This window comes from Ovis canadensis, chromosome 11 (genome assembly GCF_042477335.2).
Source record: "Ovis canadensis isolate MfBH-ARS-UI-01 breed Bighorn chromosome 11, ARS-UI_OviCan_v2, whole genome shotgun sequence".
In the NCBI taxonomy this organism is placed as follows: domain Eukaryota; kingdom Metazoa; phylum Chordata; class Mammalia; order Artiodactyla; family Bovidae; genus Ovis; species Ovis canadensis.
This window is the reverse complement of record NC_091255.1, coordinates 29,582,154-29,609,439: the sequence shown is the minus strand read 5'-3', so window position 1 is coordinate 29,609,439 and position 27,286 is coordinate 29,582,154. Positions and strand designations below refer to the sequence as shown.

At 38.5% G+C, this 27,286-nt stretch overlaps 1 protein-coding gene across 4 annotated transcripts in view; it reads left to right on the top strand.

Annotated features, from left to right (window-relative positions):
- SSH2 (slingshot protein phosphatase 2) overlaps positions 1-27,286 on the top strand; it is a 245,460-nt gene that overhangs the window by 102,201 nt on the left and 115,973 nt on the right. For all 4 annotated transcript variants that reach the window (XM_070292540.1, XM_070292539.1, XM_070292538.1 and 1 more), the window contains one exon: positions 8,916-8,959. In XM_070292540.1, the coding sequence (XP_070148641.1) occupies positions 8,916-8,959 (44 nt within the window). The remainder of the gene's footprint in view (positions 1-8,915; positions 8,960-27,286) is intronic.

Sequence of the window (27,286 nt, the reverse complement as noted above, 5' to 3'; positions counted from 1 at the left end):
AAAACTGACAGCAGTACATCTGTTTTAAATATTCTATTCTCTTTTTGGTCAGAACCATTAACAGTATTTATCAACTCCTTATTTGGGAAATGATTAGAAATTTGAAAACAATCATGCTTGCTTAGTTTACTAATGTTTGATAAGTAATCAGTGTTGTTTCATTACTATTCTGCGTTTGTTCTTTGACCTTATTTCTGAATAATGTTTCAACTGAATAACTTTGGTTGATCATACTTTAATTCTTTATGTCCATAAACAATTTAAAGGTTTAATATAAAAAGACCCTTCATAAGTGGATTTTATTTAGCTTCCCTGGGTGTTATCAATGCCTTTTATAGCTTAAGTTCCTTGTGGAGAAATGGTAATCATGTGTAACAGATGACTAGTAATAAGAGCAGAAGGCAAGCCAAGTAATTGGGGTATAGCTAGCAGCACACACAAACAACAGAACAGATTATAGAGGCACTGCCTCCAAGGTGAAGCCAAGATCAGAGTCAAGAATTTTAAACCAAAGTTTAGAGAGCAGAGGAGATGTTGAAGTGGTATTCAGAATATTTAGCAACTAGTATGGCATAGCTATCAACCAATCAGAATAGGCAGGAGTCAGACCTAGAGGTCTTCCACATTGCCTGGCACTAATCTGATTGTTGAAAAGCTATGACAAACCTAGACAGCATATTAAAAAGCAGAGACATTGCTTTGCCAACAAAGGTCTGTATAGTCAAAGCTGTGGTTTTTCCAGCAGTCATGTATGGATGTGAGAGTTGGACCATGAGAATTGGACCATAAAGAAAGGTGAGCACCACAGAATTGATGCTTTTGAACTGTGGTGTTGGAGAAGACTCTTGAGAGTCCCTTGGACTGCAAGGAGATCAAACCAGTCAATCCTAAAGGAAATCAGTCCTGAATATTCATTGGAAGGGCTGATGCTGAAGCTGAAGCTCCAATACTTGGCCACCTGCTGCAAAGAACTGACTCATCAGAAAAGACCCTGATGCTGGGAAGGATAGAAGGCAGGAAGAGAAGGGGATGACAGAGGATGAGGTAGTTCAATGGCATCCCCGTCTCAATGGACATGAGTTTGAGCAAGCTCCGGGAGTTGGTGATGGACAGGGAAGCCTGGCGTGCTGCAGTGCATGGAGTCGCAAAGAGTCAGACACAACTGAGCGACTGAACTGAACTGAATCTGATTGTTGCTGGATCATGAAACAATCCGAGGGGCTCTAGGCAGCCACTGTTTACCATTCGGTATTTCAGCGTGTAAGCAATTAGTACAGTTGTACCACTATGTCCTGGCTGAACATAAGACCATATGTCCATCTTGAGACCTCAGGCTACAGTGAAGGAAATGGACCAAATATGAAGTCTTCAAAGAGTAGGAAGTGAAATTTCACTTTAATAGTAGGAAGCAGAATCTGGACAGGGAGATAAAGACAAGGTCTAAGACCCCTATTGGTGTACCTGGCATATTCCTGTCATGCAAGAAGAGCAGTTTGTTCTGATAGAAGGGTTATTTGTCCTTCCCAGACAGAATCGTGATTCTGCTGCTTACTCTTAGGTTACTATGAGCAAATTATCTCACTTCCATGAGGCAGTTTCTTCAGCTGAAAAGTAAGTGTTAATCATGCCTGTGCTGCATTTATCCTAGGTTGCTTCAGATGAGATAATAGTCATGAAAAGACTTTAAATTATGGAGCAGCACAGAGACAGAGTCTTATGATGGATGCTGCTTGCTCTCTACCCCATGTTTAATCACTCTTCTTGGATTGACAAACCAAGAATATGACCAATAATTTAATGGCGATGAGGCACATGATATACTGAGTTAACGTAAGGTGGAGGCCTAATTTTGCCACTTACTGGTTACCATACCTTGAGCAATACTTATTATTTCATCTAGTATCCTCTGAGCATTTTCTGTGTGACTGCTGCTCTGCAAATGTAGTTCTGCCCTTACAGAGCTTACAGTCTGGGACAGGAGCCATAAATCTTTCGGGAGAGCTGAGTTCCTGTCATCACTGGTCTCCCTGGCACCTTTCATGGCACAGTTACCTGGAGAGAGTAGTAGCTTTGTTTACCCTGAACTTTTGATATTTTTCCAAACCTTTAAGACAAACGTTTTCAATCTAAACTGCTTGTCAGTTATCAAGAGCTTTGAAAATGTGCAGATCCTAGGGCCCCACACCTCATGGTGGGCTGGTACATGTTCAAAAACGTGTTTTCCGGGTAAGGGCTGCTTGGTAGCATTTGCTAATATTCCTAGTTAAAAAAAAAACAGTCCCACCATAGCCAGTTTCAAGCTACCAGTGTGAATCTCATAAGATCCCTAAAAATCTTAACAATTGGCTCCAGCACACCACTGGCTTCACCTCAGGGCTAAAGAATGAAAGTCTGTAGGTGTGAGGCCTGGAGATTTGTGTTATTGAAAAAGTTCTGAATGGAGCCAGAGTTACGATCCAGTGACCTGTGAAGTTCCCATACTGCATGCTTGTCAAATGTGACAGGTTCAGAACATGATAAGACTTGTTGCTTTTTCAAACCAAGTAGCCTTAAGGAGGTGGATCTCTGTGATAGAAAAAAAGCAGTCTAGCTACTCTGAAATTATGGCAAGTGGGGGGTGCAGGTGGGGTTAAGTTGCCTGTATTAAATAAAAAGTTTAAGTAGAATAAGGATTATAAACAAAAGGCATCCAGTAACAGCTCCACACCCAGAGCTCGGGTTTTCTAGAGGGCAGCGAGCGACTGTACTGTGATACCTCTTCAACTAGCTGTTGAGCAAAGACTTGGTGTTCTTCAGAAGCAAAGCCACATCAGCCAAGTTCTAATCAAGCTGGCTTTCTTATCACTGAGGAAGTACCTCATTAACCATTCCAACTGTGATTCATATGTATTTGTATTTGGAAGGAATTCAAAGGAAATACTTGAGAAATAGTAGGTGTCTCACAGAGGTTTTCTATTGCTTGAAATCATGGGCAATAAGTTCATTTACAGCTTCTTAAAACTTGTCATAATGACAGCATAGTGTGGCTTTGATTTCAGAAATAAGGATTGCACTGTATTCTGGCTTCCTTATTTTTACTTTAATGTGTCTTACATCTTCCTGAAATATGACTAATTTGAATCTCTGTTTTGGATCTTAATCCCAGCAAGTATCACACATCTCAATTTAAACAACTTTAAAACAAAGTCATCTTATATTGGGACTGCTGATTTGATCAGGTTTGAGCTTCTTACATACCAGCTTCTCAGATGTAAGTGCCCAGGTTATTCATCCTGGTCCTGAACAGTAGTGTGTGTGTGTGAATGCCCACACTTTCAGGTCCTTTCTTATCTTCAGAGAGGACACTTCATTATAGACACCAGACTATAAAATTATCCATATGGCCTTCCATGCATCTTGTACTGAATAAGAATCATCTTCTTTATTATCTTCTCTCCTGGATATTTCTGTGGCCCTAGTCTTTAGAAGTTCTACTTCATTAACTCTTTAACTGCCTTTTTCCTGTCCTGTTCATTTTGCCTACATACTTACTTGCTAATCATTGGTATTGAGAGGGTATCATAAAGATGACTATGAAGTCTTTGCTCTTTCCCCCACTGAAAGATAGAGTCTAACTCCCCTCCCCTTGAATCTGGGCTAGACCTCTTTAATACACCAGCAGAGTATGGCAGAAGTGACACTGTGCCAATTCTGTGCCTAGCCTCCTGGAGTTCTAAGCCCCCGTGCGAATAGACCAACCCTGAGGCCCTAATGGACTTTGAGAAGACCCAATCCTTAGGCGTTCTAGTTGACTGTCCAGTTGAGCCCAGCTTAAGTCTTCCAGGCTAAGATGTCAGGCATATGCATGAAACTGCTTGGACTCTCACTTAGCCCATCTTCCAGTTATATACCACCAGAGTAGCACTGAGTGACCTTTAGCAGTACTATGTGGAGCAGAAGAATCACCTAGCTAAATACTGCTTGAAGTTCTGACCCATGAAATATAATAAATTAGTGGTTTGTTATAAAGCATTAGATAACCCAAACATGATTCCATCCCCGTCTTCTTTCTCTCGTTTCTTGGAGAGAATCTGAGCCTTCTCTTACCAGTAGCCAAGTGGCAATATGGTGCCCTATTTCCTCGTCAAGCCTGTATCCTTCACATTTGCTTCTTTCAAAAGCCAGAAGCAGGATTTTCCTGATTTCAAAGCTCATGTCCACTCTTAGAAAGACTACTAGACTATTTTTTCCTGACAGATACCCTCAGTTTTTTCCCAGGGACAGAAGTGACTGATGAATAATCTGAAATCCAGTTAATGAATAATCCACAACCACTTTTTGTGACCCTAGGACTGTTATCTTAATATTCTACCCCTATGGACTCGTAACATCAGTATTACCTGATAGCCTTAACCTCCAGTACCCATCCTTTTGTTCCAGGAGTTCACAGCTGCTCACCATTCCGTACACGTCCAGACTCTTACTCCTCTTTCTGTTCCTTTTGCCAGCTCTTCTGCCTGAAATATTCTTCCTCCTATTTTCCATCTAACACAAACCCACTAATTCAAGCCTAGCCTGAAAATTAACTTCCGTGAAGCATATCCAAGCCCCACAGTTAGTCATTTCCTCCTCTGTTGTTTCTAGAGCACTTTGTATATAAGTGTATATACAGCTTCTGCTGGAAGCCAAATGACATATAATTTTTGGCTTATGAAACTGTCTCCCCTACTACAATATGAACTATCCAAGGATAAGGGTGCTTCTGCTTACTTTGAATTCCTGGTGCCTAGTACCTAACACATCATAGGTGGTCAATTAATGTGGAATGAGTGAATGAATATATAAATGAGAGCAAGTGAATGATTCTCTCTGCTTAACCAAAGGAAAAGCCTAAGGTATTACTTCCAGATCTTCATCACAGACTAACTCCTGAGCGACAAAAACTGTTCTATTAACCGGCTAAGGGTAAAACATAGCTGGCATAGTCCTTACTAGCTAAGAATGCACAGCCAATTAGCTCCGTGTTTGCATGGTTTTAGTTCACTGCTCCAATCATGCATTCATTCACCTCTTTATCAAGTTCCATGTGCACATAGGGCATTGTGCTAAACACAAGGTGAGATGCAAAGGGAAAATAAGGCAGATTACAGTTTGATGATGGAGTAAAACAAGAGCCCAGTGGTAACTCACAGACAGATCTCAGTAGTGCCATAGGAAGCATGCACAGTAATTGTCAGGTTTGGAAGGAGGCAGACAGCCTCTCAGTAAGATGATAACAGAAGCATCATGAACTACTGACTTTTAAAGCCAGCTTTTAAGGTTGCAGAAAGATCTAGGAGGGTGGGGAAGGGCCTTCCACGATGATGAAACAACATGGACCTTTGAAAAATGATGAATGAATCTACTTGGATTGGAGTGTAAAGAATTTTGGTATGGAAAGTGTAAAGAAGTTTGGACCATAAAGGTTGGGAAATTATTGCTTAACACCTACCTAGCCTGGTGTTTTTCAAGGCTAGCAGCACTTCCAGCCTATTTCTCAACAAATATGACTGTGATGTTTATGTTCTTTTTCAAACATCTTTTACTTAAGTGACCTACTTTTGTGTTCAGGTACTAAGATTAGTAAGAATGTATTAACTTATCAATTCATACTTAATGGTTCCTGAATACCCTAAAATTATGTATTACTATATTTTAATTGAAATATAGTTTATATACAGCATTATATTAGTTTCAAGTGTACCACATAGTGATTCAATATTTTTATAGATTACACTTCATTTACAGTTGTTACAAGGCTGTATTTCCCAGTGCTGTCCAATATATTCTTTTTATTCACTATGCAGAGTGCTTTGTACCTATTAATCCCATGCATCTACCTTGCCCACCCGTTCCCTCTCTCTCCACTGGTAACCACCAGTTTGTTTTCTATATCTATGAGTCTGTTTCTGTTCTGTTCTAAGTGTTCATTTATTTTATTTTTTTAGGTTCCACATGTAGATGATAACATGGAGTATTTGGCTTTCTCTAACTTATTTCACTGAGCATAATACCCTCCAGGTCCATCCATGCTGTTGCAAATGGCAGAATTTCATCTTTTTTATGGCTGAGCATGGACAGAGGAGCCTGGTGGGTTACAGTCCATGGGATCACAAAGAGTCAGACATAACTTAGCAAGTAAACAACAGCAACAGTATTCCATTTATTCCATTTTATATATATATAAAACACACATATACACACATATGGCACATCTTTATCCGTTCATCTGTTGATGGAAACTTAGGTTGCGTCCATATCTTGGCTATTATAAATAGTGCTGCTGTGGACATTGGGGTGCATATATCTGTTTGAATTAGTGTTTTCTGAATATCCTAAAATTAAATGCATATTCAGAATCTCACACCATATTGTTTATAGGTCAATTTTTCCTTTAGAACATCAGGAAGAAATTGTACTCTTTAAATAAAAACTACTTAACAATAGTACTCTGGAATATTTTTTAAAAAGTCAACAAACTTGTGTTTAATCATTTAATTATTTCATTCTCCTTACCCACCAAAAATGATTCTATCTACTTAGAAGAATTGATAGTTATATCTACACTTTTCTCCTGGTGTTTTCAAATGTTCTGAGCACACTGACTATTTGCATTTTTTTTCTTTTCTTTTTTTTTTACCAACAATATGTCAAGCAATTTGATAAGATAGGTGGTTTTATATGGTCTAGTGTACACACTTGTTACAATAGAATGGTAAGCATTCTCCCTTTAGCTACCGTTTAACTGCCACCATTCAACTGTGTTACCTGATCATTAATCTTGCTGAATAAGCAGTATTGAATCTTTGTATTTTTGGCAGTGAATTCTATTGAAATAAGCATAATTGAACACTTTTTTCATTTTTAAAACAAAATTCCATTTTACCTTGCCTTGACGTACTGAGTTGTGTTTTTTTTTTTTTTTCCCTAAGCCTCTTTTTCCAAGTAAGATGAAAGGGAAGCAAATAATTCATTGGCCTGGACTATTGTAAAATTATCTGAAAAAGAAAAAAAAGTCATTTGGGGATCTTGTGTTAGAAACACTGTTCTGGCTTACTTTTTGTCTGTGCAAATGGAATTTTCCATGCCTTTGACACTATTTTAAAGTGTAGACGTCATAGAAGAAAGATAACAAAAGGATATTGTTTTATTATAATCCTTGAGAAAAGTTATACTTTCTTCTGCAGTTCCCCTCCCACCCCCTGTCCTGGGGTTAAGGTACCAAAGGCAGATTTTTAGTTTAGAGGCAGCTATTTATAGCAGAAATATAGGCCTGAGTTCAAATTGTGACTCCCATCATTTATTGGCTTTGTGACATTTAGCAAGCCCCACGGCATTGTGGTGCACATTAAATAAAATAATGTATAAATTATCTGGCCTGTAGTGGTATTAAATAAATGTTAGTTCACCTCTGTCGATGTAACTGGTTTTGGCTCTTTGCACCCTCCAAGGAAGCATAGTTCCCTTAGGCTCCAAAATCTAACGTTTGTATTTGCTTATGAATCTTTTCATTTTCATTCACGCAGACTTTCCAGGTTATGACTATTGACTCTAGAGACGATTGGTTCTTCACTGTTCTTCACTTCCCGAAAGGCATCCTTCTAAACCTAAAACTTCCCCTAGAGGCAGAGTGTAATATACCATGACACTCTCCCTGTCCTCCCTCTGAGGGTACGATCTTTGCTGTCTCCTGCTGTTTGTACAAGATAATGGGCATACCTGAAATCAATCATGAAAATAAAATAAGAATAAAAGCTATAGAGCTGGCCGTTTCTGCCCAGGAATGGAGGCAGGATGATGTAGAGGTAATGGGGTGGTTCCATAAACTGAAAATGTGGGTGACTTACCAGAAGACAATACTCGTATTGTTTGAGTTATTTTTCCCCTATTTCTGTGTTTGCCAAATAGGGCAAAAGTGACCAGAGTGCAAATATAAAATGTCAGAGAGGAAATTTAAAGACAAAGTTAGCACCTCAATATCATTCCCTCATCTTTTCTCACGCCTTTCCTTCATGTTGCTATTCTTGTCTCCGTGAAGGTCTATATAATATCTTAACATATAATAATTCCTAACCTAGGTCAGGGTGAATGATATCCTTTTTCAGTGTGTTGGGAGGCAGTATTTTATCAGTTTTAATTTTAGCTTACCACATGAGTTTCCTTGAGCAACTTCTTTCCTTTTTGTGAATTTCAGTTTCTATAAAATATTCATATTTCATTGAGCCTAAATTGCTGTATGACACCTCAATTATTTGATGTGCCACTATTAAAAATAAATATTGCAATTAAACGATGATTCAGTGCTTTTTAGTTGCATTGATTGTAGATTTATGTGTATGTGTCAGACTTGGTGAAAACTAGGGTACGATCAACCTCAGTTTTTAAGGAATAAGTTGGACAATGTACTTAAAAGTATTGAGCAAGGCATCTGGAATGTTATAAATATTCAGTAAGTAATAGTTCATTAAGGGGATGGTCATGTGATCAAGAGAACTTTTCAAAATGGTGTTCATTATTTAGGTGGTTCTTTGGGGATCAGAATCGTTAATAGGTCACCTTGATGATATTTGTTGGTGAAAGAATGCCTGCTCATTTTAATTGAAAGTAACATAACATCTCCAGTTATTTTTCAGAGGTATTCTTTTCATTATGAATACTTTGTTATTAAAAAATTCATAGGCTATTGTTAAAGTTTCCTCCAGGAATACATTCTGTTGATATATCAACCCAGTGGGCTGGTTGAAGTCACTTTTTATGGACAGAATTTAGTTTAAGTGTACACCATCAATGAGATACTCCCTACATGTAAAGGTTAATAAAATTGCATTCATTGTTGGTATTATGATATGAGACCTCAGATTTTAAGTAATTTTTTTCTTATTTTCCTCTCTCTACAGGAGGCAGACAGTGGGGAGGAGGAATGCCGATCACAGCCCAGGAGGTATGTTTGTTCATTACATCCTATAGCATTTCTATAGTGTTTTTTCTCTAACTCCTTTTCAGTCTTGTCAGATGAGTTTGTCCTGGTTTTCCAAGATAGTTAGTTGATGTCTCAAAATGGAATTGCTTTAAGAATCCCGTTACTGACTCAGATTTTAAGTGGTGGACTGCATAATGTTGTACACATGAAACTAATGTAATTATTGTATGGCAAGTATACCTCAATATATAAATTAGCTAATTAACTTAATTAAATAGTAGATTTCTTTTTTATTTTTTTAACCAGAAAGGCCAATATTGGCCTAGCTTTGACCCAAGTCTGTAAACCTATCTTAGGTAATAAAAAAGAAAATTTTCCTTACCTAACTAAAGAACATTTCAGCCTTCAGTTTTGTCCTTATGTTTGTCATTCATTTTGACAGGTTTTGGCGGTTTTTTACAGATTGGTTAATACGAAGGATATACTAATTAGCTTGTGTGTGCATGCTCGACTGGTTCAGTCGTGTCTGACTCTTTGCAACCCTATGGACTATAGCCCGCCAGGTTCCTCTGTCCAGGGAATTCTCCAGGCAGGTAGAGTGAGCTGCCATGCCCTCCTCCGCTAAGTAACTTACCCAGTCTTTTAAAATACAGTGAAACTTTTTTCCTTCCTCTCATGGAATAGTGGGCATCTTATAAGGATACCAATACTTGCTGTCATTAAAAGAAAAGAATTATGAGAGATATCTAGGATGTATATAATAACATTTCTGTTATCTTCTTTAAAATGCTTTTTATAGTTATATTAAAGATTTAATAATAGTTCACTGAAATCCTTAAAAATTTGAAAGTCTGTAGCACTGTCAATGTTGTAATGCAACAAACTATATTTTATGATATTTTAGTGTCTCAAGATGGCATAGAATTCTACTTTCTTTCTTTTATAAGTACATTATTATACTGTGACCCAATAGACTATATCTTTTGTATGAAATAAGTACCTTTTAAAAATATTTGTTTAAATGTCTCTGAAATTAAAAAAATTTTTTTAATCAACTCACTTGAGGACATTATGCTAAGTGAAAAAACCCAGTCCCAAAAAGACACATACTGTATGATTCCACCTATATGAGATACCTAAGGTAGTCAGATTCTCAGATACGAAAAGTAGAATGTTGGTTGCCAGGGTCTGGTGGAGGATGGATGAGGAATTATTGCTTAATGGGTACAAAGTTTCATTTTTGGAAGAGAAAAAGTTATTGAGATGGATGGTAGTGTTAGTTGCACAACAGTGTGAATTAGTTAATCCCCTGTACATTTAAAATAGTTAAGAAGGCAAATTCTATGTTATATGTAGTTTACTATATTTAAAAAACAAATGATCTATTCATGCCCACTAGGTCCTTTTTATGATAGCTAATTCTGATGACATGTTGTCTTTCACAGAAGATAGGCATAAAAATATCATAACACAGTTGTAGAACTGAAAATCAGGTTATGTATTCTTACCTTTTTGGTAAAAATATAAATGGATGAAATTCAGTTCCAGTCTTTCCTTTTGCGTATTTATGAACTCATTGCTTTTCATCTTCTTATGTTCTGACCCACTTTGCTGACTGGAGAATAAACAAAGCCATGTAACATGCCATTTTGACTTACAAATGGCTGTCTCATGCGTCAGCCTAATAAAATTTCAAGGTAATAAATGTTCTCAGTTGTGTCTGACTCTTTGTGACCCTGTGGACTGTAGCCCGCCAGGTTCCCCTGTCCATAGGATTTTCCAGGCAAGAATACCAGAGTGGGGCGCCATGCCCTCCTCCAGGGGAGCTTCCCGATGCAGAGATCAAACCTGTGTCTCCTGCATTGCAGGCAGATCTTTTCCACTGGGGCTTCCCTGGTGGCTCAGAAGGTAAAGCATCTGCCTGCAGTGCGGGAGACCCTGGTTTGATCCCTGGGTTGGGAAGATCCCCTGGAGAAGGAAATGGCACCCCACTCCAGTACTCTTGCCTGGAAAATCCCACGGACAGAGGAGCCTGGTAGGCTACAGTTCACGGGGTCCTCAAAGAGTTGGACATGACTGAGCGAATTCACTTTCTTTCTTTCTTTCTTTTCTACTAGTGCCACCTGGGAACCCCCAAGGTAATAAATAAAAGTGAGCAAAAGGAAGATACCATTGAAATAAATCTTTGAAATCCCAAGATACCTTTTTTAAGATAACTAGTTGTGGAAGGAAATAAAGTACCTTAGATCTAAATTTAGAAAATATTTTAATTATAGTAGAATTCTCCCATTTCTGTATATATCAACTGTAAGTAAGTAGGTTTGCTACTTCAAACCTAGCAATGAAAGTTTTGTAGCAGGTGGGGAAGAGAGAGAGAGAGCAAGCAGTGTGGGCCAGAGGAATATCAGAAAATATCCTGGTAAGTTCTGGGTATTGGATAAATGGGATGTAGTTAGGAGAACAGAAGAGCATTCCATACACAGGAGGATGGGGAGGTGGGAGGATATGCCCAGAAGGATGGAAGTAGGTACTAATGTGTTCCAAGGGCAATAAGAAGATCATCGTTCATATCTTAAGAGTGGAACAACTTTGATTTGGTAGATCTTTGTCTAAAAGAATGCATGACTGCTGGATAAGAGTCTGGCAGTGTTATGCAGTATGAGAGGAGGCAGGAGAATGAGCTAGAAAGCCATTGCAGACAGATGGCTAGAGGTAGGCAGTCACCTCCCTAATTGATAGCAGCATGAAGACAGAAACTGTGTCTTTTATCTCAGCATCCACAGCAATTAGCCTGTAGTTGGCACTCAATAAATGCTCATTAAATGAATGAACAGGAATAGAAGATTGGTTGATATCTTTACTAGAAATGGTGTAGTTGAAAAAGAGAACTTGTAAGACGATGTATGAAGAGTTCACCTCTGCACATGTGAAACTACAGGGCAATAGTCAAGTGGAAATAGCTTAAAGAGGGCTGAAAGAAAACGTAGAATTAGGACTGTCTTTGTGTAAGATGTAGTTTCAAATGGTGGTGGTTTAGTCACTAAATCGTGTCCGACTCTTGTGACTGCCCACCAGGCTTCTCCGTCCATGGCATTTTTCAGGCAAGAATGCTGGAGTGGTTGCCATTTCTTTCTACAAGGGATCTTCCCAACCCAGGAATCAAACTCAGGTCTCCTACATTGCAGGCACATTTTTGCATTGCAGGTAGATTCTTTAGCAACTAAACTATGAGGGAAGCCCTAATTTCACATGGTGCCGTGTTACTAATGCATTCCTTTTGTAGACACATCTTTCTTCTAGATCTCTGTCTCTGGTACCTCATCAGGTTTTCCTTCTCTTGCCTTTGGTCTGTTTCTTTTTTACTTTCGAGATATGGCTTCATTTCAGCCTGTTCAGTGAAATAATTTTTGTATGGATTTAAAAATCATAATGACAATAAATACTACATTACCCATCTTTTGCTGTGGAAAGGAAACAGGTGTACTTCTACCTGAGTGTGTGTTCTAGTTAAAGAATTTGTTAACTTAGAGAATAAGAGTATTATACCTAAAATTTTTTTTAAAGGTGGTAAAGTCTATTATAAATATAAACTGTTAATTTATCCTCATATATATATTTCGGGAGGGGGGCTTCCCAGGTGACGCTATTGGTAAAGAAGTGAAAGTAATAGTCACTCAGTCGTGTCCAACTCTTTGCGACCCCATGGACTATACAGTTCATGGAATTCTCCAGGCCAGAATACTGGATTGCGTAGCCCTTCCCTTCTCCAGGGGATCTTCCCAACCCAGGGATCGAACCCAGGTCTTCCACATTGCAGGCGGCTTCTTTACCAGCTGAGCCAAGGGAAGTCCAAAGTTGCTCAGTCATGTCTGACTCTTTGCAACTCCATGGATTATACAGTCCATGGAATTCTCTAGGCCAGAATACTGGAGTGGGTACCCTTTCCCTTCTCCAGGGGATCTTCCCAACCCAGGGATTGAACCCAGGTCTCCTGCATTGCAGATGGCTTCTTTACCAGCTGAGCCACAGGGAAACCCTTGGTAAAGAACCTACCTGCCAATGGAGGAGATGTAACAGATGTAAGTTCGATCCCTGGGTCAGGAAGATCCCCTGGAGGAGGGCATGGCAACCCTCTCCAGTGTTCTTGCCTGGAGAATCCCATGGACAGAGTAGTCTGGTGGGCTACAGTCCATAGGGTTGCAAAGAGTCGGACACAACTGGAGCGACTTAGCACACAGCACATATATATTTTAAAATTTTGAAACAATCTCATACTTATAGAAAAATTGTTGATACTACAAAGAACTTTTTGTTTTCTGAGCCACTGGATAGTAAGATGCCCCCATCACGTCACTTTTCTGTTTTAAGAAATAAAATGAAATTATTTCACAGAGAAACCTTTTATTGAACTTAGAATATGTGCGTGTGTGTGATTGATTGATTTATAAAAGTAAAACTTTCCCATGTGTTAAAAACCAGCTCTAACTGATGATAGTGAAGCTCTACATCTTTTGCTTTTGGTCTGTCTGAAGTCTGAATCTCCACCTCTCTCCACATGGGTTGCTCTTCTGATCCAGAAAACTTTCAGCTGTTTATAAGTGTTTTGATGTGGCCACCAGGGGGTGTAGTGAGCCATGCTCCCATCCTCGAGTTCTGCCACTGTGTGGTAAGTGCACAGTTTGAAAGGTTCTTTCCTAGCCACTCAACAAGAATAAGAATTTTCGTTTCACTGAAGTACTCTTTGTTTCTGAAGAATGTGTTCACAGACTCTATTTTATATTTATCTGACATGTTCTGCTTCTGAGAACAAGAGGCATTCCTTTTAAATCTGATTTGAAAAACTAATTATTGCAGCCATGTGAAATTAGGTATATCTGTTAAAGCTAAATAGTTAATTCTACTTTTTTCCCCCAGATGTTATTCTTCAGGGTATAAACAACAAACAAAAGTTGCTTCCCATTAATTCTTGACTTGGCCAAACTAAATTTTTGAAAAGCTGTTTTCTTATAAAATTCTGGAGACTAATGAAGTGTCATATAATACCTATTGCTTCTGGGAGAGGATGCTGGGAAGATATTGAAGAAGGAAGCACCAGGAATCTGCCTCTCCACTTTGACAACAGTTGTACTGGAGAATCTGTCTGATGTAACATGAGTTTGAGTAGACTCCAGGAGTTGGTGATGGACGGGGAAGCCTGGCATGCTGCAGTCCATGGAGTTGCAAAGAGTCAGGCATGACTGAGCAACTGATTGTGGAGCTCTGTGGTCTATTGAAGGCTTGCAACCTCCAAGGAAAGAACTAGAGGGTATCAATTTTAGCTCTTAACTCCTAGTAACTACTCATCCCTCACTCTCAGCTATATGGTAAATAGCTGTGTACATGTTCCTGGTACAGCTTGCATATAGCTTGTATTAATAGAAAATGGGGTGAGCAAAAAGGATCCTATCCTCTGGATATCAAGATATCAGGGATCTGTGATCTGATAGCTGAGTGCCCCTTCTGACCATTGAGGTACAGACAAAGAGGCAGGCAGCCACTGTTGTGGAATAATCCCCCTTTTTGTTGCAAGCCCCTCTTCATGCTGAAGTGTTTCAGGGATTTAAAAGACTAGCACCTTTTTTTCCTCCCCTTTCACTTTTTGTCTTTCCGCCTTTTGAGAGTCAGACATTAAGGATGAGGACTTCAAAAACATCTCATATGGGGGAAAACTGAACATGTCTATGTACGCTTAGGGAAAAGCTCAGAAAAGACCTGAAAAGAGCTTAGGTTTACATCTCAGCCTAATCCTCGGTGAGATGGCCTTGTCATCATGCTTAGTTACTTAGCCATGTCTGACTCTTTATGACCCTTTAGACTATAGCCCACCAGGCTTCTCTGTCCATGGGATTTTTCAGGCAAGAATATTGGAGTGGATTGCCATTTTCCTCCTCCAAGGGATCTTCTTGACCTAGGGATCAAACCTGCGTTTCCTGTATGTCCTGCACTGCAGGTGGATTCTTTACCTGATGGCCTACAACAATCAAAAAGACAAAAACAATAACAAAAAATAGTAAACCCTGGGGAAGGTGAAGAATCAGATTTCCAAAGTTACTACATTATTAGATTCAAATGTCTTGTGTTCAACAAAAAAAAATCACAAGGCATACAAAGAAATAGTAAAGTATGGTCCATTCAAAAGAAAAAAATAATAGAAACTGTCCCTGAAAAAAAGATGTAATGAAGATATATTATACAAAGACTTTAAAGCAGGTATCTTAAAGACATTCAAAATACTAAAGGAAAATGTGGAGGAATTTACAAAAATGATTTGTGAACAAAATGAAAGTGTCAATAAGGAGATAGAGAGTCTAAAAAGTAACCAAAAAAGAATGTCTGGAGCTGAAAAATACAGTAACTAAAAAGAATTTCACTAGACAGATTCAAAGGCAGATTTACCAGGAGAGAGAAAGGAAAATCAAACCTGAAGATAGGGCAATGGAAATGATCAAGTCTGAGGAACAGAAAGAAAAAAGACTGAATAAAAGCAAGCAGAGCCTAAGGGACTTACGGGAGATCATCAAGAGGGCCAACATATGTGTCAGGAGAGTTCCAGAAGGATGAGAAAGAAGGAGGCAGAGTAAATATCTAAAGAAATAATGGCTTAAAACTTCACAGTTTGGAAGTTTCCTGGTGGCCTAGTGTTTAGGACTCCAGGCTTTCACTGTTGTGGCCCAGGTTCAATCCCTGGTCCAGAAACTGAAATCCTGCAAGCTGCATGGCACAGCCAACGGGGGGGTGGGGGATGGGGGGGGGAATCTTCCCAAATTTGATAAAAGACATAAATATCCAAGAAGCTCAACAAACTCCGGGTAAGATGAACTCAGACTCACACTAAGACACATTATAATCAAATTTCCAAAAGACAAAGAATCTTGAAAGCATCAAGAAAGAAGTGTATCATCACATACAAAGGATCCCCAAGGTTAGATTATCAGCAGATTTCTCATCAGAAATTTGGAGGCCCAAAGACCTATGAACCAATACATTCAAAGTTCTGAAAGAAAACAACAGTCAACCAAGAATCCTACATCTGGCAAAACTTCCCTTCAGCAGAGAAAGAGAAATTAAGACTCCAGATAAATAAAAGCTGAGGAAGCCTGTGACCATGAGACCTGCCCTGCAGGAAATGCCCAAGGTTTCTCCTGCCAGGTAAAAATAAAAGGACATCAGACAGTAACTCAAAGCCATATGGAGATATAAAGATCTCAGTAAAGGTAAATACACGGGCAATTATAAAAGCTAGTACTATTGTAACATTGATTTGGAACTGCACTTTTTGCTTTCTACCTGATTTGAGACTAATACACTTAAATGAAAAAACCTTCAATTATTAGTGTAAAAACTAGTGTTACAATAACTTTGCTTTGTAACTCCATATCTTGTTTTCTGCATAATTTAAGAGACTAATGCATTTAAAAGAATTAATAGTTTATGTTTTGGGATCCACAATAAAGGTGTTGTGACATCAGCAACTGAAAAGAGTGGAGACAGAGCTGTAAAGGATCAGAATTTTTGTATGTTATTGAAGGTAAGCTGGTATAAATTGAATTTAAAGTGTTGAAACTTCAGGTTGTTAAATGTAATCCCATTATAACCACATGCAAAAAATTAGCTATAAAACATATGCAAAAGGAAGTGAAAAAGGAATTTAAACATTTCACTACAAAAATGCAGCTAAACACTAAAGAAGACAGTAATGCAGGAAATAAGGAAAAAAATGCTTAAAGGCACATGTAAAATAAATAGCATAATGAGAGAAGTGAGTCCCTTCCTATCATCAGTTACATTAAGTAATTTCTCCATTGTAGGGAAGGGATAGTTTAGGAGTTTGAGATGGACATGTACACACTACTATGTTTAAAATAGATAATCAGCAAGGACCTACTGTATAGCACAACGAACTCTGCTTAATATTATGTAACAACTTAAATGGGAAAATAATTTGAAAAAGAATATATGTATATATAACTGAATCACTTTGCTGTATACCTGAAACTGTCACAACATTGTTAATCAACCATCATATAAAATAAAGTTTTTTAAAATACATTAAAAAACAAAATGGAATTATATTTTTAAAAAATCTCACCTTCCTCCAGAAAATTTTTAGGAAACTTTGAAAAATTAATAAAGGTAATATACTTTCCTTCTTGTTCACTACAAGTTATTTGTTTTGGATGAAAGAATAAGAGGCTATTAGGAAAGATTTATTCTATACACTTAATTCAAAACTGCTGAGTTCAACATAAGGTCAAGTTTTTATTTTCCTTCTCTCTTTCTGATATTCTTATGTTTATGGGTTTAAACAGTATAAACTGTAGGAACTCCTAATATACATGATTTTTCTTACCCTAAAACATAGTTACATAAACATATGCATCTACACACACAAAGTATACACATACACATACATACTTAAAACTATATGTATGTATCAGCCGTATGTGTTTGTTTTAAAGATATTTTAAACACTTCAGAAAGATTTCCTATTATAATTCAAACTCTCAAATCACCATCATCATCAAATTCCTAATCACTTCAACATTTATATTTAATTATCTCAGAAGATGAAGAGTAAACCATCTGGTGGAAAGTTTTTACAAAGTAAAATTAACAAGCATTCATTAGAACTAATGTGTTGAATATTAATATTATTTGTAGACTATTAGTCTTCAGAAAAGATCAGAGAAGGCAGTGGCAACCCACTCCAGGACTCTTGCCTGGAAAATCCCATGGACGGAGGAGCCTGGTAGGCTGCAAGTCCATGGGGTCGCTAAGAGTCGGACACGACTGAGCGACTTCACTTTCACTTTTCAGTTTCATGCATTGGAGAAGAAAATGGCAACCCACTCCAGTGTTCTTGCCTGGAAAATCCCAGGGACGGTGGGCTGCCATCTATGGGGTCGCACAGAGTCGGACGCGACTGAAGCGACTTAGCAGCAGCAGCAGTCTTCAGAAAAGATAGTTCAAAATGCTTACCACACTTTCATCAGGTGCTTAGCAAATAAGATTTCTGAAAAACAAAAAATTTCCCAGGTAAAAGTGAAACCTTATCCCAGTGCAGCATCTGTTTTTCAAATTGTAATTTAACAGGAAATCTATATAAATGTATATAATCTATAAGCATGCAAATACTTATGTTATACCTGGGTAATGACAGAAAATTGGACTACATTATTGTTTTTTTATCTTCACTGTAATAATATTTCTATGATAAAAATCCAGTTCTGTTTGAGCCTTCCTTTCTATCTGTAAAATGAGGATTGCATCTTCTCATCTATCTTACAGGATTGTTGAAAATGCAAGCAAAATTGTTCATAGGAAAGCTTAAATGAATATTCAGCACCAAATATTAAGGCAAGATATAAAGTGATGGTACTTTCACGAGTATTTTCTAAATTCTTTTCCATTTTAATTTCACAAACTCACAGTCTTATTTTAATTCTGTGCTATGACTGACACCCTGTACATCATCTAGTATTAAGATCATTTGCTGAGGAAAAACAAGAAGAGAAATTGTCAGACTTCAAATTACCGATAAACTTCTTGTTTAGTACAAACCTAGTGTTGAATTAGAAATGAGCATTTCCCATCTCTGAGTCAAATCTGATTCAACTTGGATGATTACCAAAAGTCATAGCTATAGCCATTGGATGCTAAATGTAAAATCCTGTTTAACAGTACTGATCATCTTGCTTCATTCAACAATGAATATTTATTAAGCAGGCTCATCTGCTTGCTTCTCTGACTCACTGCTATTCCACCATCCTGAGGCAAAAAGATTGTATTAATAAACATAACTGGCAGACTATTCTGGTATTCATTATTCACTGGGAATTTCCTCAAGCCAAGGAATCATTTGGAGGGAGAAGAAAGGACCTGTTATCGATTACCTAAAACAGCTGTTCTGCTGATACACCAAACAAACGATCAGGAAATTTAGAAACTGTGTAAAACACGTAATTGGTTATGAGCCACCTTTGCTTATAATAATCCTTACTGTTCAGTGGGAAAATTCTCACCTCATGCTCTAACAGAGCTCTCTGCTTCCCTTTCCCAGCACTTCCAACGCTGTTGTTACACATTATTTGTTTGTCTGTTCTTGCCACTTAAACTGAGTGAGAGCAGAGATAATATCCTGTCCACAATTGTATCCTTAAATTCTGGCACATAGATGGTACCCACTAATTTTCTGTAGAAGGAATAAATGAAGAACTATACTTTCCACCCATTTTTCAGACTTTGGGAAGGGATACTTAGCCTCATTGAGCCCATTTCCTCCACTCTATAATAGAAAAAAGAATATTTTAGTTTTTTTTGGCATGGATTTGAGATAAAAAGGTTAAATGCCTATCATAATAATAGGCACTCAGCAAGAGGTGAGGTATTATTATTACTGTTAATCCTTTTTATCATTATAATCTGAGCTCTTCTAAAACTAGGGTCATAATTTTATGTTCATAAAAAACAATTTGTTGTTGTTCAGTCGCTAAATCATGTCTGACTCTTTGTAACCCCACAGACTGCAGCACACTCGGCTTCCGTCTTTCACTCTCTCCCAGATTTTACTCAAACTCATGTCCATTGAGTCAGTGATGCCATCCAACCATCTCATCCTCTGTCATCCCCTTCTCCTCCTGCCCTCAATCTTTCTCAGCATCAGGGTCTTTTCCAGTGAGTCGGCTCATGGCATCAAGTGGCCAAAATATTGGAGCTTCAGCTTCAGCATCAGTCCTTCCAATGAGTATTCAGGGTTGAAGTAAACAAATCTTTATAGTATTTCAGAAACCATCAAAATCACTAATAGCCTAGTTATTCACCACCCCCACCCCAAAAAAGACAGTTGATACATTAAAATTTTCAAATAAATTTAAATATACCTGGCAAGGGGAATGTGGGTTTAGAAGGGGGGTTGTTTGTTTGCCATGCCCTGCCTTGCAGCATGTGGGATCTTAGTTGCCCTACCAGGAATTGAACCCATGCCCCCTGCAATGGAAGTACAGAGTCTTAACTATTGAACCACTGGAGAAGTTTCAGGCCAAAGTTTTTCTTGGTGTTTCGTTTTGCAGAACATCCCTCTAAACAGTTGAAATATGTAATCAATGAAATCACTTTTAATATTCAACTGAATTAAATGGTGATTGTCTTAAATAGATTGGTATGTAAATTCCACAGAATATCAAAATAATTTTAAGAAAACCAAATTCCAGGCTTTCTATTAAAAGGATGGTCTATAACATATATACATTACATACACACAATACTGCTACATCTTTACCCACATAAAATTTTTATCATTGATGCTCTCTGGAACAGGAAAATACAGGCCATGTAAAAGATAGGAAAGGCGTATATGGCAAGATTACAAATAATGACATATGAAAATATGATTCCACTAAGAAGTTAGTGTGTTACTGTTTTTAAGTTGGATAGTTTAGTTTGATCCCTGGGTCGGAAAGATCCCCTGGAGAAGGAAATGGCTACCCACTCATGTTCTTTCCTGGAGAATCCCATGGACAGAGGAGCCTGACAGGCTATATACAGTCCATGGGGTCACAGAGAGTCAGATACAACCAAAGCAACTTAGAGTACAGATTATCTGTGATTGAAAAGAAGAAATGGTTCTTGTTTTTTTTTTTTTTAATAAAAAAAATAACCTGTTGGCTAGAAGTTACATATGAAATTCCAAGTCCCTTAACTGTGTGTGATAAGGTAGCTATGCAGGAGCTTAAGTTTTAGAATACCAAATTCCACCATGGAAAGCTCATTAACTGGATTATTTCCGAGCCTTCCCCAACCCTAGACTTTTGTTTGCTTTTTATATTACTGTAGTTTATTTGGGGGTATATTAAACTTTCAATGCGATATAGCAGAAGGCAAGCCTATGCAGATCTCTTCAGATGTCAAAAATATGTCAAGAATGAGAAATTAAATTATCCTTCACACACACACACAATTACATTTCTAGAAATTTCTGGAAAATAATTTCTGAGCCAACTTGATGTGAATCTTCTAGGTTCAAGTATGTGAACACATCTTTGGAAAGTTTTTAATATGCAGAGGATTCTAATCGACTTATTGATATCTGTACATTTTGTAAAAATACTGTTTCTTAAAGTTTAGGCTTTAAATATTGTACCCTGTTTCAAGACCAGTTATTTGGACAATGTTTTAATTTGTCATAGGCTTTTACCTCTCTCTATTGGCTTGTTTCCCTCATGTTATAAACATGGTCAGATCTTTATCGGACCAAAAGAAACTAAAATATAATTTTACAATACCATTTCATAACCTTGTTTTCAGCTCACACTATAAGTTTGTTTTGATTTCTGAAAGGACAGTCTATCTTTACTGCCTCCTTTGTCAACTCATATTCACTGTTTCACCCATGAAATCTGACTTTTTGCCCCTTCCATCACTCCAAATGCTGTTCTTGTTAAGATTGCCAGTGAATAATTTTTGATCCCAATCTTAAATGACACTATTGCCCATTCCTCTATGCAGTTCTTACCTCCTTTGGCTTTCTTTTTAAAAAAATATTTGACTACACTGGGTCTTGGTTGCAGCACATGGAATAGTCAGTCTTCATTGTGGCATGCAGTATCCTTTATTGTGACATATGGGATCTAGTTTCCTGACCAGGGATCGAACCCAGGCCCCTGAACTGTGAGCATTCTTTGCTGGTTCTCCTTATACCCTTTGCCCACAGTGACTCCGTTGGTGGTTCATCTCTCAGAAGTAATTTTTCTCCAGAGACTATCCTTACCTGACTTTCATTTCCTGGAATAGAAATTTTCAACCTTTTGGAAAACATGGAGTTGTTTGAAATGCTAGGTAAAATGCTAGAATTTTTCATTAGAAAAATATGTGCATACTGCTTAATTGTACATACTGTTTCAAGGATACTTGTGGCTTCCCGTCCTCAAATCTATGTATTGTCCCTCAGTGACCCTGTCCACCTCATTCTTCATGCCTCTGTGCCCAGAACTTTCAAATCTATTGAGTTGGCCAAAGAGTTTTGTTTGGGTTTTTCCGTAAGATCTTACCTCGGATCCCATTTTGAGCTCTAAACCCTTATTTCTAACTGCCTACAACGTCTTATATGTCCTGTGATTATATTTATTGTATTTATCAGATTTCTCTTCCAAAGTTTCCTCCCCTTTTAAAAAACAGTTTTTGCTTGGGTACAGGTGATTTACAATGTTGTGTTAGTTTTAAATGTACAGCAAAGTAAATCAGTTATACAGGTAAATATATTCACTCTTTTTTTTTTCAAGATTCTTTTCCCATCTAGGCCCTTACAGAGTATTGAATAGAATTTCCTGTTCTATACAGTAGGTCCTTATTAGTTATCTATTCTATATATAGTAGTATGTCTGTGTCAATCCCAGCCCTCTAACTTATTCCCCCTTGCCCCCCAGTTTACTTTTTACATCTGTAAGTCTATTTCTGTTCTGTAGATAAGTTCATTTGTAGCCTTTAAAATTTTTTTTGTAGCCTTCTTTTTAGATTCCACAAGTACATGCAATATCATGTGAGATTTGTCTTCTGTGTCTGATTTACTTCACTCAGTATGACAATCTCTAGGTCCATCCATGTTGCTACATATGGCATTATTTTGTTCTTTTCTATGGCTGAGTAATATTCCATTGTATATATACACCGCATCTTTCTTTATCCATTCCTCTGTTGATGGACTTTCCCCTCTGATTCCACCAAGCTTGTTCCTTTTGCTGTGATTTCGCTGTGTAGTAGGTAGGGACAGTAAGGATCTCATTCATCCATACATCGGTTCAGTTCAGTTCAGTCGCTCAGTCGTGTCTGACTCTTTGCGACCCCATGAATTGCAGCACACCAGGCCTCCCTGTCCATCACCAACTCCCGGAGTTCACTCAGACTCACGTCCTTCAAGTCCGTGATGCCATCCAGCCATCTCATCCTCTGCCGTCCCCTTCTCCTCCTGCCCCCAATCCCTCCCAACATCAGAGTCTTTTCCAATGAGTCAACTATTCGCATCAGGTGGCCAAAATACTCGAGTTTCAGCTTTAGCATCATTCCTTCCAAAGAAATTCCAGGGCTGATCTCCTTCAGAATGGACTGGTTGGATCTCCTTGCAGTCCAAGGGACTCTCAACAGTCTTCTCCAACACCACAGTTCAAAAGCATCAATTCTTTGGCGCTCTGCCTTCTTCACAATCGAACTCTCACATCCATACATGACTACTGGAAAAACCATAGCCTTGAATAGACGGACCTTAGTCAGCAAGGTAATGTCTCTGCTTTTGAATATGCTGTCTAGGTTGGTCATAACTTTTCTTCCAAGAAGTAAGTGTCTTTTAATTTCATGGCTGCAGTCACCATCTGCAGTGATTTTGGAGCCCAAAAAATAAAGTCTGACACTGTTTCCTCATCGATTTGCCATGGAGTGATTGGACCAGATGCCATGATCTTCGTTTTCTGAATGTTGAGCATGAAGCCAACTTTTTCACTCTCCTCTTTCACTTTCATCAAGAGGCTTTTTAGTTCCTCTTCACTTTCTGCCATAAGAGTGGTGTCATCTGCATATCTGAGGTTATTGATATTTCTCCCGGCAATCTTGATTCCAGCTTGTGCTTCTTCCAGCCCAGCAGTTCTCATGATGTATTCTGCATATAAGTTAAATAAGCAGGGTGACAGTATATATCTTTGACATACTCCTTTTCCTATTTGGAACCAGTCTGTTGTTCCATGTCCAGTTCTAACTGTTGCTTCCTGACCTGCATATAGATTTCTCAAGAGGCAGGACAGGTGGTCTGGTATTCCCATCTCTTTCAGAATTTTCATTAAGCTTAGTTTTCTTTAAATATGCTACTTTACCTATAAAATTATGAAAATAACCCCAAGGAATAATTGCTGTTAAATTAGGCCACTTAAGGTGAAGTACTTTATAAACAAATAATAAATAATATAATTTTTTGTAATGTACTACAACAATATAGTCATTGAATGCCACTAAGATGAAAAGAGTTTTAGTTCATTGTTCTTAGTTATATGAAGAGCACTCATATTGGAGTTAGACCTATGTTTATATTGGTTGCATGACTTGAGATAAATACATTCATTCTTTGAGACTGTTTTCTCTTCATTAAAAAGAAATTAGTATTCTTATTGTCAGGCAAAAATAATATACAAATATGAAAATGTCTCAAACAGTAGGCAAAGTTCTAGTATATAGTAGTATGTCACAGTGCATGCATGCTAAGTCACTTCCTATGAACACTGAACTGAGGAGAGTAGGTACCTGCATAGAGAGAGAGCAGAAGGCTCAGAGAAATTCAAAGGGGTTGTGCAGCTTCAGCTAATGTTTTAAAATCTGAAAAGTGAAGTGTTAGGATGTGATTGTGCTGTCTACTGAGCATCTGGCGGTTTGTTATCCTCTCTGTTCTTTGTTGTAGGTTTGAATATTTCACAATCAAACATTAAAAGGCAGAGTTGCTACCTAGTCTTCTTTTCCCCTAGCAAAGTATTTTTCACTTCATTTAAGATCTATTGTCCAGTTGGCCTTCCAGCTGAGGTGGTGTGAATCGAATCTGGCAATACTCTGTTCTGTTAGTTGATGTACTAGCTGAAGAATGATACACTTTTGCATCTTTCTTGATTTTTGCCTAATCCAAACAGGGGAAAAAAAAAAAACCTTTCTGTTTTATATTTAAATTCCTTAAAGATATTTGACATGGTTGTTGAAAAGTACATAATTGTATGTAACTGTGTAATTTTGCATGTTGATCTGATTTCAGAGAAGAAAGACATGGCAAGTGAAATGTGGCCAGGGAAGCTGATACATGAAAGCTTAAAGAGATAATGATGCTGCTCAGCCAGGTCTTGGAAATTTGATCAGTCTAAACAAACTGCATAGTACTAAATTGCTTGTGAAAGGGCTGAATCAGTCCTGCTGCGATTTGAACTTTTGGCTCCTGAAAGTCTAGGGCAGGCTAGAAAGTGAAAATAAAACCCTTACATACTGGATTGTATTCCAGGCCCTCTACTGTATTCTCTGTATGAAGAAGGCATCTACCCAAAGAGCAGAGGCGGCAGAAAGATGAGGTAGTGAAGATGAGTCTTAGGGATTTCTCCCCATATCAAGAGCTGCCAGGGGGAGAGAAACTCTATCATTAACATATCAGTTCCTTTAGGAAATATTTATGTAGAGCCCTAAGAAGAATGTAGTGGGGTATGGGATAATAGATCAACCAACTAGAATATACTTAATACTTATGACTTGTCTGGCACTGTGCTAGGCTCTATGAAGTCCACAAAAGAGAGTTACTCTGTGTGATTTGTTTCATCAGAGAGGTAAATTATGTGGCATAAAACAGAGAAGTGAAGTGAAAGTTATTCAGTCATGTCCGGCTCTTTGCGACCCCATGGACTGTATAGTCCCTGGAATTCTCCAGGCTAGAATACTGGAGTGTGTAGTCTTTCCCTTCTCCAGGGGATCTTCCCACCCCGGGGAACCTAGGTCTCCCGCATTGTAGGTGGCTTCTTTACCAGCTGAGCTACAGGGAAGCCCAGGAATACTGGAATGGGTGGCCTATCCCTTCTCCAGGGGATCTTCCTGATCCAGGAATTGAACCGGGGTCTCCTGCATTGCAGGCAGATTCTTTACCAACTGAGCTATGAGGGAAGCCCCTGAAACCCTGGATAGAAATGGTCTCAGTTCAGTTCAGTCTCTCAATTGTGTCCGACTCTTTGTGATCCCATGAATTGTAGCACGCCAGGCCTCCCTGTCCATCACTAACTCCCAGAGTTCACTCAGAGTCAACGTCCATCGAGTCGGTGATGCCATCCAGCCATCTCATCTTCTGTCATCCCCTTCTCCTCCTGCCCCCAATCTCTCCCAGCATCAGAGTCTTTTCCAGTGAGTCAACTCTTCGCATGAGGTGGCCAAAGTACTGGAGCTTCCGCTTTAGCATCATTCCTTCCCAAGAACACCCAGGACCAATCTCCTTTAGAATGGACTGGTTGGATCTCCTTGCAGTCCAAGGGACTCTCAAGAGTCTTCTCCAACACCACAGTTCAAAAGCATCAATTCTTCGGTGCTCGGCTTTCTTCACAGTCCAACTCTCACATCCATACATGACTACTGGAAAAACCATAGCCTTGACTAGATGGACCTTTGTTGGCAAAGTAATGTCTCTGTTTTTCAATATGCTATCTAAGTTGGTCATAACTTTCCTTCCCAAGGAGTAAGCATCTTTTAATTTCATGGCTGCAGTCACCATCTGCAGTGATTTTTGGAGCCCCTAAAAGTAAAGTCTGACACTGTTTCCACTGTTGCCCCATCTATGTCCCATGAAGTGATTGGACTAGTTGCCATGATCTTCGTTTTCTGAATGTTGAGCTTGAAGCCAACTTTTTCACTCTCCTCTTTCACTTTCATCAAGAGGCTTTTTAGTTCCTCTTCACTTTCTGCCATAAAGGTGCTGTCATCTGCATATCTGAGGTTATTGATATTTCTCCCGGCAATCTTGATTCCAGCTTGCGCTTCTTCCAGCCCAGCATTTCTCACGATGTAGTCTGCATATAAGTTAAATAAGCAGGGTAACAATATATATCCTTGACGTACTTCTTTTCCTATTTGGAACAAGTCTGTTCCATGTCCAGTTCTAACTGTTGCTTCCTGACCTGCATATAGATTTCTCAAGAGGCAGGTCAGGTGGTCTGGCATTCACGTCTAAAAATGGTCTCAGAGAAGGAATAATTCGAATAGGGAGGAGAGTAAGACTCATGTATAGGAAGATAGGATAGAAACCACCTAATTATGGCAAGGATTTGTTTTGGGAGAATGGCTAAAAAATAGTTAAACTGATTGTGCTGGAGAAGGGATGGAGTTGAGGGTAATATGCCATAATGGCTGGATTATAGTAGGATTTAAATCACGGAGGCTCTGAAGGCCAGAAGAGCTTGGATGTGACCTAAAAGGGAATACAGAACTCTTTGGGGATTTTAAATAGGGAGTTATTATAAAAGTGTTTAACTCTTAATCATTTTGATAACCATCTAAAGTGCCTGGCCTATAGGTATTCAGGGTTAGTCCAGTTGTATTCAGTTAATCTGTCAATAGTATGTTGACAGATTGAATTGGACCCATCTCAGCCTAAAGAGTAGGATTCCCAGTTGGCACAGTGATAAAGAATCTACCTGCCAATGCAGGAAATTCAGGAGGGTTCAATCCCTGGGTTGGGAATATCCCCTGGAGGAGGAAATGGCAACCCATTCCAGTATTCTTGCTGGAAAATCCGTCTGTGGGGTCACAAAGGGTCAGACGTGA